General features: G+C 35.2%; 1 protein-coding gene across 7 annotated transcripts in view; it reads left to right on the plus strand.

Annotated features, from left to right (window-relative positions):
• Nucleotides 1–13,556, plus strand: part of NCKAP1 (NCK associated protein 1) — a 59,833-nt gene that overhangs the window by 21,953 nt on the left and 24,324 nt on the right. For 4 of the 7 annotated variants that reach the window (XM_085065643.1, XM_085065646.1, XM_085065644.1 and 1 more), the window contains 15 exons: nt 743–835; nt 1,036–1,092; nt 2,077–2,219; nt 2,306–2,396; nt 4,488–4,625; nt 5,323–5,371; nt 5,851–6,007; nt 6,599–6,655; nt 7,177–7,273; nt 7,437–7,543; nt 8,605–8,737; nt 10,025–10,106; nt 10,522–10,580; nt 11,158–11,303; nt 11,826–11,958. In XM_085065643.1, coding sequence (XP_084921769.1) covers nt 743–835; nt 1,036–1,092; nt 2,077–2,219; nt 2,306–2,396; nt 4,488–4,625; nt 5,323–5,371; nt 5,851–6,007; nt 6,599–6,655; nt 7,177–7,273; nt 7,437–7,543; nt 8,605–8,737; nt 10,025–10,106; nt 10,522–10,580; nt 11,158–11,303; nt 11,826–11,958 — 1,542 coding nt within the window. The remainder of the gene's footprint in view (nt 1–742; nt 836–1,035; nt 1,093–2,076; nt 2,220–2,305; nt 2,397–4,487; nt 4,626–5,322; nt 5,372–5,850; nt 6,008–6,598; nt 6,656–7,176; nt 7,274–7,436; nt 7,544–8,604; nt 8,738–10,024; nt 10,107–10,521; nt 10,581–11,157; nt 11,304–11,825; nt 11,959–13,556) is intronic. The other 3 variants (XM_085065645.1, XM_085065648.1, XM_085065649.1) reach the window with 1 other exon arrangement.

Below are 13,556 nucleotides of genomic sequence, written 5' to 3' on the forward strand. Positions count from 1 at the left end.
TCTGGTTCCTTCAGAAAATTTTGAAAAATAAATGATACTTCATTGTCTGTTCAAAATATATTAGAAAAGAAATCCATGTGAACTATTTTACCTTTGTATTCATGTTTGCCTCTTCCATTTTATCCACCAGTGTCTAATGCTAGTGTTTTGCTTATGTTATGTTTCTTTATTTTGTTACTTTTTTTTGAATGTATTATTGTGTTTATATGGAACTGGTCAAAGAACCGTTACTGTATTTTATGTTTGTATCTACATTTTATTTTGCATGCTTAACGTGGCTTTGCCTGGATATTCTTTTTGGTAAGTTCAGAATTTAAAAGCATAATGTTTTTCTGTAGTAAAGTTTGTAACCTGCTACCTTCTTTTCTCCCACCTCGAGTAACCATAATTGTTTTTGACATACTGTTTTGTGCTCATGTACTGTTCTGCTTTTGCAAATTATACATATGATAACACTTTTCCTAACTACCATTTTCATCTCTAGCTGAGCTAAACAATATGACTCTGGTACTAACGTGTACTAATGTGACTTTTATCTTCAAAATATAGTTGGCAGCTGTTAAAATGATCAGTGCTGAGAACTGTGTGTGTATTTGAGACACACAGAACCTCAGTCTTAGAAAACCGTGTTAGAGCTTCTTTGCATAGCCTGGTGGTTACTCTGAGCTTCACAGGTATTAATTTTCAGCAGTCCTCTCAAGATCTTCTAAGAAAAGTGTGCATGTTTATGTTTCTCTTCTAGCAACAGCTTGCTCAGCTCCAGAAAGAAAAATCAGAGATTTTGAAGAACCTGGCATTATACTACTTCACATTTGTTGATGTTATGGAATTTAAGGTAAGGTATTACAAATGTGTAAGTTGTTCTGTCACATTAGGTTTCTGTAATTTTATTTATGAAATAACACTATGTAATGAAAAAGCTGCACTTGCAACTCTGTTCTTCATATTAAAAAAAAAATGAAGCATCATCACTGATCGTAGTTATGTGATTTAATTACGTATTTTTAATCTAAAGTTATTCCTTTGTTTTTCAAGGACCATGTCTGTGAGCTGCTGAACACTATTGATGTTTGCCAAGTCTTCTTTGATATTGTAAGTTTCTAGGTTTAAACTTTCAAAAATGTTTCTATTCGGAGTCCTGTGGTGAGAAAGACTTGATTTTGTTAGTCGAAGAAACATCACATCTCTAGTTATAAATGCAAGAGAAGTAAAAACAATGTAGGGTTTAGATTTCTAACTTTTATAATAGAGAGATAGACCTTTCTCAGTGGGCTTCTTATGACAGGAGTTAACAGTTTTGTTACCAGACATAAAAATCTTCCAGTAATTTTTGATTTATTGCATCTGCAAGTTAGTTCCTAGGTTTACTGTCATCTGTATGCTTACGCCTTGTGAGAGTCACAAGATAAGAATATTTCTGGTATCCACCTAAACTATGTGAGGAGGTCACTTTTGGGGTTGACTAAAGCAACTACAAAAGCATCTAAAAGTCTTGTATTTAGAAAAAAGCACCCTCCCCCCAGCCCCCAGCAAAAAAACTGTACCAAAAAACCCCAAACCCCAAAAGAAAACCTCAAACACCTTTTTCTGTTGGTTTCAACTTTCTTAATGGTTATAATGTCATCTTGTTAGTTTTTGTCATTATTCTAAATTTGGCTGACTTACATTCTTAATATGAAAGAGGAACTGGTTTGTATTCTGTGGAATGATGTTATGAGGCCAGTGGGATATGTGCTAGTCTTTTACGTTGGGGTCTTATTAAAATGCAGTTCACAGGCACAGCACTGCTTACTACTTAGTAACAAGAAAAGTTTTCCTATCTGTCAGGTAATCTGTGACAGTTAAGCCTGGATGGATTTATTTAGATGCTTGCTTTCATGAGTGCAAACAGTTCTGGGAATCTGAATGAATAAATTAAGGTTATACAAAGTCATGTGCAACCAGAACAAGAACTTTGTTCAAAAGACAGCCCATTGTATTTTAAAAATGCTGAAAATTGGTGCAAATGTAAGGAAAAAGGTTTTATTCCTGTTTCTAAAACTTTTAGAATGATAATATACTGGTTTTCATTTCTAGACTGTAAACTTTGATTTAACAAAGAACTACCTAGATTTGATTATAACCTACACAACTCTAATGATACTGCTGTCTCGAATTGAAGAAAGGAAGGCTATCATTGGATTGTATAACTATGCCCATGAAATGACACATGGAGCAAGGTAAAAAATTTACTGTATAAAAAACGTGTATAATGTTAATGATAGTAACAGCTACACCTAAGTGAATTGTTTGTTCTTGCTTTTAGTGACAGAGAATATCCACGCCTTGGCCAGATGATTGTGGATTATGAAAATCCTTTGAAGAAAATGATGGAGGAATTTGTACCTCACAGTAAAGTACGTAACTACTTTTCACAGGCATGTGGTAACCTTAATTGGAAGAAACAGAGATAAAAAGTAAATATATAAGAGTTTGTTTGGTCAAAGGCTATTTGGTATACATTTTACATGAGATTTCTGCTTACATTGAATGTCTAGGGCTGGGGATTGATACCCTATTAAAAAGCAGAACCTGCAGTAATACAGGAATGATAAAAACATTCATTATGGCATCTTTAGTAAGGTGCCATTTTATTCACTAAGTATTAGAAATTAATTAAAAATCAGTTGTGGATCATCTGATAATAGCTACTTCTGGTTTTTTGTGTAGGCTCATAGCTTGAAATAAAGGAAATTTACACTGTTGCTATGAAGTTGGTTGTTTTGCTGGATTGCTGTCCTAGATGAATGTGATTTTCTGTTTTGTAACCTGAGGAGTTTTGATTTGGATTGTCCTTAAAATGGGAATCCTGGAGATGGCCACTGCCTCTTTAACAGTAGCTTCTCTACTCAAAAGCTGACACCCTGCTGAGTTGCCTTTACTGAGTTAAAGGAGCTCAATTCCTTAGTCCTTTCTGTGCATATGTGTCTCAGTTTCTGTTCTTACACAGCTAGTTGTGTTGTAGTTCTGAAATGTTTTATCTAGGCTGTATTTTCATGTAAGAATACTTTGGAAAAGTTACAGAATCCTCACCAAAGTCAATGTATATCCTGTTATCACTTCCCATTTATTCACTAGATTTTCCAGTCTGTCAAAGGAAACTAGATTTCTCTGATCAGGACTGACCAACTGTTATAAAGGTCTTACTTTCTAGGTGCTTGCAAATTAATTGCCTAACAATTGCAACTTACTTTGGAATCTTTGGCAGGAGCTTAAGATAAATTCTAAGTTACAACCTAAGTTTTCAAGGTTTGGGTTTTTCTTTACCTCTTTTGAAATTTAGGTACTGGTTATGTTTTCCTTCTCTAGTTTTCTTGCTATTTTTCTTGATTTCCTTAAACTTTTTAGGATTGTCACTAGAAGGTCAGAGTTTTCAGCTACTTCCCTGAATGCTCTGAAGTGAAATAGCTTCCAGTACTTCTAATTTGTCTGTAATCTTAATCGTTGTTACACTTCCCTCTGCGCGGTTCCTATCTTGTTAAGACTTACGTAGCTAAGGATCTAATTTACGAATAATCTTTTCTGGGGCACATTTCAGCAAAGATGCTTGACTTTTCAGTATTATCTTTGTTTATGCTCTCGTAGTTAATAGTGCATCAGTCCTTTCCATTGAAACATTTATAAAGTTGCTTTTTAGTCAGATTTTTGTGCTTGCTTTGCTCTTTGTGCTTACTAAGCTCTTGTGCTTACTTTGTGATAGTATAAATTGGGGTCAGGGGTCTCTTCAGATGCAGTACTATAGAAACGTATTCTTGGGTTGCACTCTCATGGAACTGCGCACTTAAGTTGTCCTCCTGTCATCTCACTGCTTTGCAACAAACCTGACAGTTGTTCAGTTCTTTACATTAGCTTTGGCAGATGACTTTGGTTTTTTGTCTGAGTGACCTTCTCTGCTCTCACAATGCTCAAATCTGGCTCCCTGAATATTCATACAAGCACCAGTATTGGTACAAAAGTCAGTGAAAAGACTTAGGATACTCTTGCCTGGGTCAGCTTAATTTGCTACGAAGATGTTCCTGTAGACAGTATCTGCTCAAAACAATTACAGTTTGCTACCAGAGAGGGAAAGACATACTAAACGAAGTGTCAGGGAAGGGAATAACACAATAATTGGGATGCTTGAATAAATAATGAACAACTGCCAGTGGTATGTGAGAGCGCTGTTGTGCCCTACTGGGCTTTTTCCATGTCCTCTAATTCTGAACTCAGAATTTTGTAACTCTAAAAATATAGAAATCAACCTCTCTTGCTTCTTTGCATCCTTCCCCTAGCCCGGAGTAGACTTTTATATATGAAATAAACTAGATGCAATGGAGTATAATCTCAAGTTTAATTTCAGAACTAGTTCACTAAAATGTTTTGATGACTGTTAGTAATAATGCTGGAGAAACAGCTCTACTGATGAAATAGTACTAACCATTCAAACTAACCATTAGCCTGCTTTCTAGTCCCTTTCAGATGCTCTGATTTCACTCCAGATGGTCTATCCTCGACGAAATCTCTCAGCTGACCAATGGAGAAACGCACAACTACTGAGCCTCATCAGTGCCCCCAGCACAATGCTTAATCCTGCACAGTCTGACACAGTATGGTCTTTTAATTTGCATTGTATGATAGAGTTAAGGAAGGTTTTCTGTAAAATAGCTGTCTGTTGGATTACTTCTATGTGACTTTTAATCAGAGAGGTAAATAGGCTGATTAGTATGGGGGAAAAGTTTTCTGTCATTAAGTAAAGCTTACCTTACGTTAACTCGTGCCTTCAGTTTCAGTATATGTTGACCAAAAGATGAAGGGAAGCAATGTTAACTTCTGCAGTTGGAGAGGGAAGGAATCCTGTGTACCTTCTCAGGTGTTAGCGAGCCAGGAGACTGGAAATGAGAACTGGTACTTCCTTTAAAATTTGTTTAGCACTTGCTGCCTCAGTTGTGATACAAGTGGTTATCTTTCTGAAAAAAAATTGAAGATTTAACAACTGTCAAGTCATGATTAGTATCCATCAAAAGCTTTTAATTCTTAAATATTGTTAAATACAATGCTTATTGAAAATAAATATTTGTCAAAATTTGTTTGTGGTTTTGGAGGGTATGGAAGCTCACTTAATATTCTAACCCTCAGTTTCTGAAGTGCTGAAACACTAAATCAGTGTTAGTGATCAGCAGCAGTCTTCTGTGATGCATCAGCATTTAAGGTTTTGTTTGTCCCTTTTTGCTAAGAAGTAATTCTCATGAAATGTGTTGTCTTTTATATAATTAGTGTGCTACAAATTACTGTTTTTTTTAACAGATGCCATGTGAATACCTATCTCTGGATGCAATGGAAAAATGGATCATTTGTGAGTAAAATATTCTGAAATGGCTCATGGTTGTATTAAAAAAAATGGGTTAACAATTAAAAGTCTACTTGGTTTCTGTACTGTACAATACCTGTTGTATTCAAATAAGATTCTGGGCAACTTGATGAAATCTTATTTGTATATTCATGCAGTGAAGCTGGAATTCAGCATGTATTGCTGGAATAGAGTTTGTTACCAGTTTGTTCCAGACTTTGACTGGAAGTGAGGGCTTTAGTAATTCTGATGAAAATAGTCAAGTGGCATGAGCATGAAGTAATTAATTTTACAAAAATGTTGCAAAAATACCTCCATTAGAAGTGGGGAGGTATTTTTAATATATATGAGAAAATGTTATCCATTAAAGAGTTTATGAATGATCTATGGCAAATTATTTAAGACAAAATACGTAATCATCTCACTGTTCTCTTACTGTCTTTGTGCATCTGATTTGTGACATACATCAATGTGAACTTTTGAAGTTGGATTTATTTTGTGCCACGGAATCCTAAATAGTGATGCTACAGCTTTGAACCTTTGGAAACTTGCACTTCAAAGCAGCTCTTGCTTGGCTCTGTTTCGAGATGAAGTGTTCCATATTCACAAAGCTGCAGAAGATTTGTTTGTAAACATAAGAGGGTAGGTTTTTTTTCCTCCTTTCAGAATCTATGTTAAAAACTTTATATTTCTTGAAGAACTGTTTCAAACATGTTACTTCTGCTTCACATAAGTTCTGCTTAAGTACACTAACATTTTTGCTTGGTATCTTGACTGTTTCTTTAATGCATAAGTATTAGGGGCCTGATTTCATAACCACCACACTTCTTTTTATCTCTGTTCTGAAAGCCTGGTGACTCAGTCTCTAAAATGGCAGGTCTCTAAGACTAATGATCTCACCCCCAAATCTTGATTTACTGAAGGGAAATGATGTTCCAAATGTGGAGTTTGCTTGAAAAATTGCATCTTGCTGCCATTGTTTCTACAGTCTGTTATATGAAAACTCAGATACAAAGTTGACACCTCTACCAGCAAACCCCATGAGCACTTCAGTAGAAAGTATTTTTGGTTTGGGTATTCAGTTTTAGCATTTAGCTCTGCTCAGGAGCTGGTGTGATCTTTCTGCTGTATCCTGCTTGCTATAACATTCTAGCTTCTTTCAAGTGCCGCTCAGCTCTTGCTAAAATATGCTGCTGATTCTTATTACCATATTGTATTGGTTTTTACTTGCAGCTACAACAAGCGTATTAATGACATCAGAGAGTGCAAAGAAGCTGCTGTTTCACATGCGTAAGTGTCTTAAAAAGTTATTCTGACATATTTTAGTATCGGTTTTCTTAATTATAGAGATTGTATAAACAGAATTTATCAAATGCTGAATTAGTCATGCATTTTCAAATGAGATCATGTATTGATTGTTCTTTTAAATCTTGATTTGCTTAATGTCATTGCCAGATTAACTTCCCAAGTTTTAGATCGTTTTTCATATTATCAGGATGGAAGAATTTAGTTTCTTCTTTAGTTGCATTTTGTCTGATTACAAAATGTGAATGCAGATTAAATCAAAATGTTTTAATGTAGTCAAATGCAAATCACAGAGAGGGAGCAGAGAACTTGGGGTTTAAATTTAATGATGCTTCAAGAATATATGGTGTTGCTGATAGGGTTGCTAATTTTTTGAACCACATCCTTCAAAATTCTGAACTTTTGAAGTTGGTATAATATAATCTGCCTATGTTAGTCTTAAATGCTTTCAAAAATCAAATGTTCTGTGGCTAGCAGAGTGGATAATGTATGTTCTTTTGATGCAGTGGTTCAATGCATAGAGAGAGACGCAAGTTTTTACGTTCTGCACTCAAAGAACTAGCCACTGTCTTGTCTGATCAGCCAGGCCTGTTGGGTCCCAAGGTAATGATGGCTCTTACGGTTTGCATTTGTGCAGTCTTCCGGTTTGTTTCTCAATGGTAGATCCAGTATTTAGTTTCTCTGGGGGGAAAGAATGCCTTACTACTGACAAACTGTCCAGATATTGTGTATATTCATAAGCTTGTGAACAATTTTTCTTTTTCAGGCACTTTTTGTTTTTATGGCATTATCCTTTGCTCGTGATGAAATTATTTGGCTTCTTCGTCATGCAGATAATATGCCAAAGAAGAGTGCAGATGATTTCATAGATAAGTATGTTAATTTTTAATGTGATACCTTAAATACTAGCATTTCACAGACAAAATAAATTTGAAGGCAATGGAATCTCAGAAAAAGTTGGTTATATGGAGGAGCTGGGAATTTTCAGAAAAGTTTTACTTGGGAATATGAAGTTTCCCATCAAAACAGAGAACTAGAAATACTGTCTTAGAAATTGGACTACGTCAGTGAAAATTCGTTTATAAAATACAAATATTTTATGTAACTATACATAACTTTGAATAGGTAAAAATTAAGCTTTTGCATCTCTTCACTGATTTTGCATTGATAAATCAATGAAGGAGACAAGAAAACTTTCAAAAAGCTTTATTTGTTGATTTGTAGAATGTCTCTTGTACTAAAACTGTCTTAAATCAGCTAAATTTTATTTGTGTAATACTGCATTAGTGTCACCATAATCAGATGGTAAAAACAAGAAATATGATTAAAAGGTCTTAGAAGTGTGGATAGGCAGGAGACTTATCAAGATTATTGGGCACAAGGTTGGACTGAAAGACTGCAGTAATTTAAACAAATAACAATCACAAGGCCATTTATAGAACTGGAGTGGGAAAATCTTGGGTTCTCTCCACTGGATTTAGGTGCTAAGAAAAAATGGAGGTTCCAGAGCCTCTCTGAAACAATCTGTGCGAGTATTTAACCATCCTTATGGCTTGAAAAAACCCCCAGAAAAGCAGTTATTAAACTTGTATTTTTCAGGTTTAAACACTTTTTGAGAAAAATGTTTTTCAAATTGAGCCGTACAGAAGGACTTCTTATTCAAAAATACAACTGAATAGTTATATTCAGAGGATTTCTATAGTTGTATCCTGCTAACTTATGTCCTGTTGAGTGGATTTTACCTTGCAGAGAAAATTGCTTATGTAAGCTCCTTTTGCAACATGAAAAAATATTTTCATAGAGAAATTACCTAATGGTAATTGTTTTAAAAGCACAGTATAGCAGGAAATCCCCTTGAGAAGCATCCCACTGATAGAAATTGGTTTTAAAATTTTGAGTGATATTTGTAAGCTTTTCCTTGTCTTATTGCCTAGGCACATAGCTGAGCTAATATTCTACATGGAGGAGCTCAGAGCACATGTGCGAAAATACGGACCAGTGATGCAGAGGTACTATGTACAGTATCTCTCTGGCTTTGATGCAGTGGTCTTAAATGAGCTCGTGCAGGTATGGCAACATTGTGGTTCTGGGTTCTCAAATTTTAGCGATGGCTTTTTGTCCAAAATGACTTCATGAAATGCATCCTAGTCTGTGGATTTTGATGAGCTTTATGGAATAAGACAAGTTAATTTATTAATTCTGGGATTGAGAGTTGTACTTTTGGTTACTTTACAGAATGACAGACTATCCTGAGTTGGAAGGGACCCACAATGCTCATCTAATTCCAGCTCCTGGCCCTGCACAGGTCACCCCAACAATCCTACCCTGTGCATCCGTGAGAGCGTTGTCCAAATGCTCCTGCAGCTCTGGCAGCCCTGGGGCTGTGACCCAAGCCCTGGGGAGCCTGCTCAGTGCCCAACCACCCTTTGTGGGAGAAGCCTTTTCCTAATATCCAGCCTAAACCTCCCCTGGCGGAGCTTCATACCATTATGAGTGGTATGAATTGATATACTTCAGTATTCATATATGAATACTTAAGTATTATGAAGCACTGTTACGTTTAAAGACAGTGAAACAGATACTGTTGCTGAAGGAGCACAGGAACCTTTTCTTATTTAGCCCAACCAAGAAATGATAAACTTTTTGAATAAAACTTCGGTTTTATTTTGAATAAAACTTTAGTTTTATTCCCTAGTGACCCCACTAGATGGAGCCCAAACTGAAATGAGGGAGAAAAATGGGCCTGAATTTTAGTTGATTAATTCACAACAGCTGTCAAGTACCAAATTAGTCAAGTGATTGAGTGGTAATTTGGATTTTTTCAGCCTGTAGGTTTCACTGTCAGTTATTGCTGAAATTATGAGAAACTTCTGCATTGCATTATTTAACAGAAGTGTGATCCTGTTAGTGGCTGAAACTGAAAAGATTTCTGTTGCATTTTGTAAAATTCAAATGTTTAGTGAAAAAAAAATTGAATTTTTTGTAAAAAAAAAAAGTGGCGAGAGGGGCTTTTCGGTGGAAAAGTGATGTTTACATGGGCTTCGTTATATCCTGCCATACCCAGGTTTCCTTTGCAGACAGGAGAGAGTGCATGGCTACATTTACTAACAGATTTTCCTGTTTTGAGCTGATGTTGGTTTGGAAGCAGTCTTTTCTGGGTATTTGTCATCAAGCAATGAATTAAAAAGTGAAAGCTGTTTAATGGCACTATTTGAAATTTTCCATTGATTAAGTTACCTTGTGTAGGTTTTTGAACATTTCAGAATATAGCTGATAAATGGGGCATTGGTATTAACATTATTTCATAAACCAAGTTTAAAGTAATAATAATAATAGCAACAGCGTTTTTTTTAGAATCTTTCAGTGTGCCCAGAGGATGAATCAATCATCATGTCATCTTTCGTAAACACAATGACTTCACTAAGTGTGAAACAAGGTAAGTTTAAATGATCTTGCAAAATTGGTAACAGACCAGCAGATTCCTCTGAGAAGCTTCATCACTTTTGTTTCATGTTATCAGTAGAAGCAGATAACTTGTATAAACTGCATTTGTTCCCTTTGTTTTCCTTCATTTCTGTATCTGCTTCTTGTGGTGTGTCCCTTTTCCAAAGAATGCTATTGGGTAGTAATCCTACCTTTTAATATAGAAAACATATTACAATATTTTCATCTAGGTATTTTAATTCCTTTTACTGCAACTGTGCTGGATCAAAATTCTTGGGTAAGAGCATGAGGTTCATTACACAAATAATGCTTTACTGCTTTGGGGTTTTTACAAGGTCTGATGTAGTATATCTGAATTTGTTATTGTTTGCTAAAGGTTTTCTGTTCTATATTTTTCCCTGATGCAGTTGAAGATGGAGAAGTATTTGACTTCCGAGGAATGCGATTAGATTGGTTTAGATTGCAGGTAAGAATTGGTAAATATGTGTGACATTTCACTAACTTAAAACCAAAATGATTAGTGCTGTTCTAGATTACTCTCACACTGCAAGTGGTGACAGGCTATCTAAATATAACCTACTCTTAAAATCAAACAAATACTTTACCAGATAATTTTCTGTCTTTTGATATGACTTTGTCTGATTTGGGTATTTTTTACAAATCGTCCCTTTGGGTGTTTATAACAGTTCAGAAATAGAATGTGTTGAGGCTAAGCCGTTTGGTGGGTGTGCAAGAGTGTGATTCAGCCTGCCTACACCAGTAGGGAGAGAGCTTACAAGGTTCTGTTTTGTCAATACATTTGTTCTGCAGTTTATCTATGAATTAGTGTCATATTCAATGGATGTTTAGAGACTTCACTAAAAAGCAATTTGCTGTTTTTTTGAGCACTAGTGGAAAGAGAAGAATCCCTGCATGGTCTTTAAATAAACAGATGTCCTGTGCATAGTGCAAACAGTATTTAACATTGGTATTGGGCAATAGCAGTGGAATTTGCAAGAGAGCAGCTGCAGATATAACATATAAATTGTATTGTGTCTTTCCAGGCCTACACCAGTGTTTCTAAAGCTTCGCTTGGTCTTGCAGACCATAGAGAACTAGGAAAAATGATGAACACAATCATTTTCCACACAAAAATGGTAGATTCTTTGGTGGAGATGTTGGTTGAAACCTCAGATCTTTCTATCTTTTGGTATGCTACTAACCTGACTGTAAAAGTTTTTTGTTATTTGTTGTTTGGTTTGTCCTTGCAAGTGTAATTTTTAAATAGCATGCTTTGTAGGAAGATAGGCCAGTGGAAGAATCAATTGGAATTTCTGGTTTCTAGCAGAATTAGTTTGAAAAAGGTATTTCTGAACATCTGTCAGAGGTATTCTCCAAGCAGTCATATAAATGATCAGGAATCATGTGCAGATTCTTCCTTAATACTTTTTTTTTGCACAAAGTGCAAGTTTTTACAGTCCCTATGTGGCAAACATCAGTATAAAAATATTATAATGATGATAATAATTATGTAAAATAGTTGTGCAAATAAAATGCATAGAAAAGAAATGCAGAAAGAAAACTTTAAAAATAGTGAAATCATGGGGCAGTTTGTGGTATAACTACAAATCTGATGCTAATCATGTTTGATTTGTGTGAAGTAAACCTTACTTGCAGCAAATATATATATATATTGCATTTAAATGTCTGATTAATAAACAATTCTGATCAGTTTTTATAGTCGTGCTTTTGAGAAGATGTTTCAGCAGTGTTTGGAGCTTCCCTCTCAATCAAGATATTCAATTGCATTTCCACTACTTTGTACTCACTTTATGAGCTGTACCCATGAACTATGCCCTGAAGAGGTAATTTAAAATTTTTAGTAATTTTCATCTCTTATTCAATGTAGAGTGAACTGGAGCTGAACGCTGCAATAAGGTGTTTGTTATGGCAATTTAAGATTTGAGGGAGAAAATTGGTAAACATGGAAGTAAAACAAGTAGATACCTTGTTACATGACTCTTCATGCATAAATCCCTAAATCCTTTTCTGAAGTGAGAAAGCATTTTGATCTTTGCTTTAAAGAGAGATTAGCTAATGTACAAAGATTAGATGACTTTTCAGGCTTAGGTGCTAATAAATGCCATATACCTGTTAAAACTTAGAGCAGTTTTCCTTTCAATTGGTTTATAAACTCATAGTTAGGAAAAGGAAATAGGAAATTGGGGTTTCTGTATGGCTTGTTACAGTTTTCTTCAGTAAGAAAAAAAAGGATACACAGTATAATGCAGACATTTACTTTGGTCAGAACTGGGTAATGGCAACCCTGTTGGTTAGAGTTAGTTAGAAATTAAAAAAATACAGTGTTGCGTGAAGAAATGGACCCTTTGTTAAAGGAAGCAGTTTGAATCTGAGGAAATTCTTTCTATTTTTGTTGTAATGACATAGATCCTTTAGTACCTTTGCTGTATGTGCATTGACTTTGGAATTACTCTGGGAATCAACTTGGCCATTTTTATGTTGTGCTCATGAAAATGTGTTTTCTTTCTTAACAGTGCTCATCTGAAACAATTAGTTGAATAAGATTTGTTGTAATTTATACAATACAGGGTTTTCTTATTTAAACATTAATTCTTTTTCTGCTAAACTTCATTTCAATATACATTTATATAGTTATTTTCCTTGTATGCTTTGCTTTAAGTAGCTGCAAATGCTATTTATACCAGACAAGCACTCAAAAAGTTTCCAGGAAAGCTTAACCCTTCAGGACAAGAGACATCTTTGAGAACAATTATAGTAACAGTAAGGAATCAGTAGCCAAAGCCCACTTGACACTAGTTACTGTGCATTCAGATGCGGCAACCACATTTTGTCATAGCCAGCAGAACTTGAAATTCAGTATCTGAATTGTATGCCTTGGTAACTGTTATCATTTTGGAAAAATAATCTTTGCTGTGCTGTGTACACTGAATCATAGTGTGGCTGATAGAAAATGAACATCAGTGGTGAAAGGAGGGTTTCAGGAAGACTGTGCTTGTGCAGATCCACTGACAGAGAAACAGAATCCAGAAATTAATGCTGCAGGGCTTTATTATTAACTTTTTCAGTGGTCTGAAGGACTCTGCTTTCTCTGTAGCTTGAATTGCATGCTCTTTTTCCCCTAGACTTAGTACTGGCACAAATTAATGAAGAGGGCATTCACAGAGACCGTGGAATATTGGACACATTAAAGTAGATTTGCTCCAAATTTAAATGTGAAAACCTACTTTTTCAAAAAATTTCTGTGCCTCTTTCTACAGAAAATATTTTAATGGTGACTTCAAAAAATCATTGACTCAAATTGCTTCCAAAAAGAGAAAATAGCTTGGAGTTGGGATTATTGCGGACTAATTGATTTATTATTTCCCATACCCTAGTTATATGATTAGTGAACTATTCTCTGAATTACTGTAGGACTGATGGG

The sequence above is a fragment of the Lichenostomus cassidix genome, chromosome 7 (assembly GCF_008360975.1).
Source record: "Lichenostomus cassidix isolate B80296 chromosome 7, HeHo_3.0, whole genome shotgun sequence".
NCBI lineage: Eukaryota > Metazoa > Chordata > Aves > Passeriformes > Meliphagidae > Lichenostomus > Lichenostomus cassidix.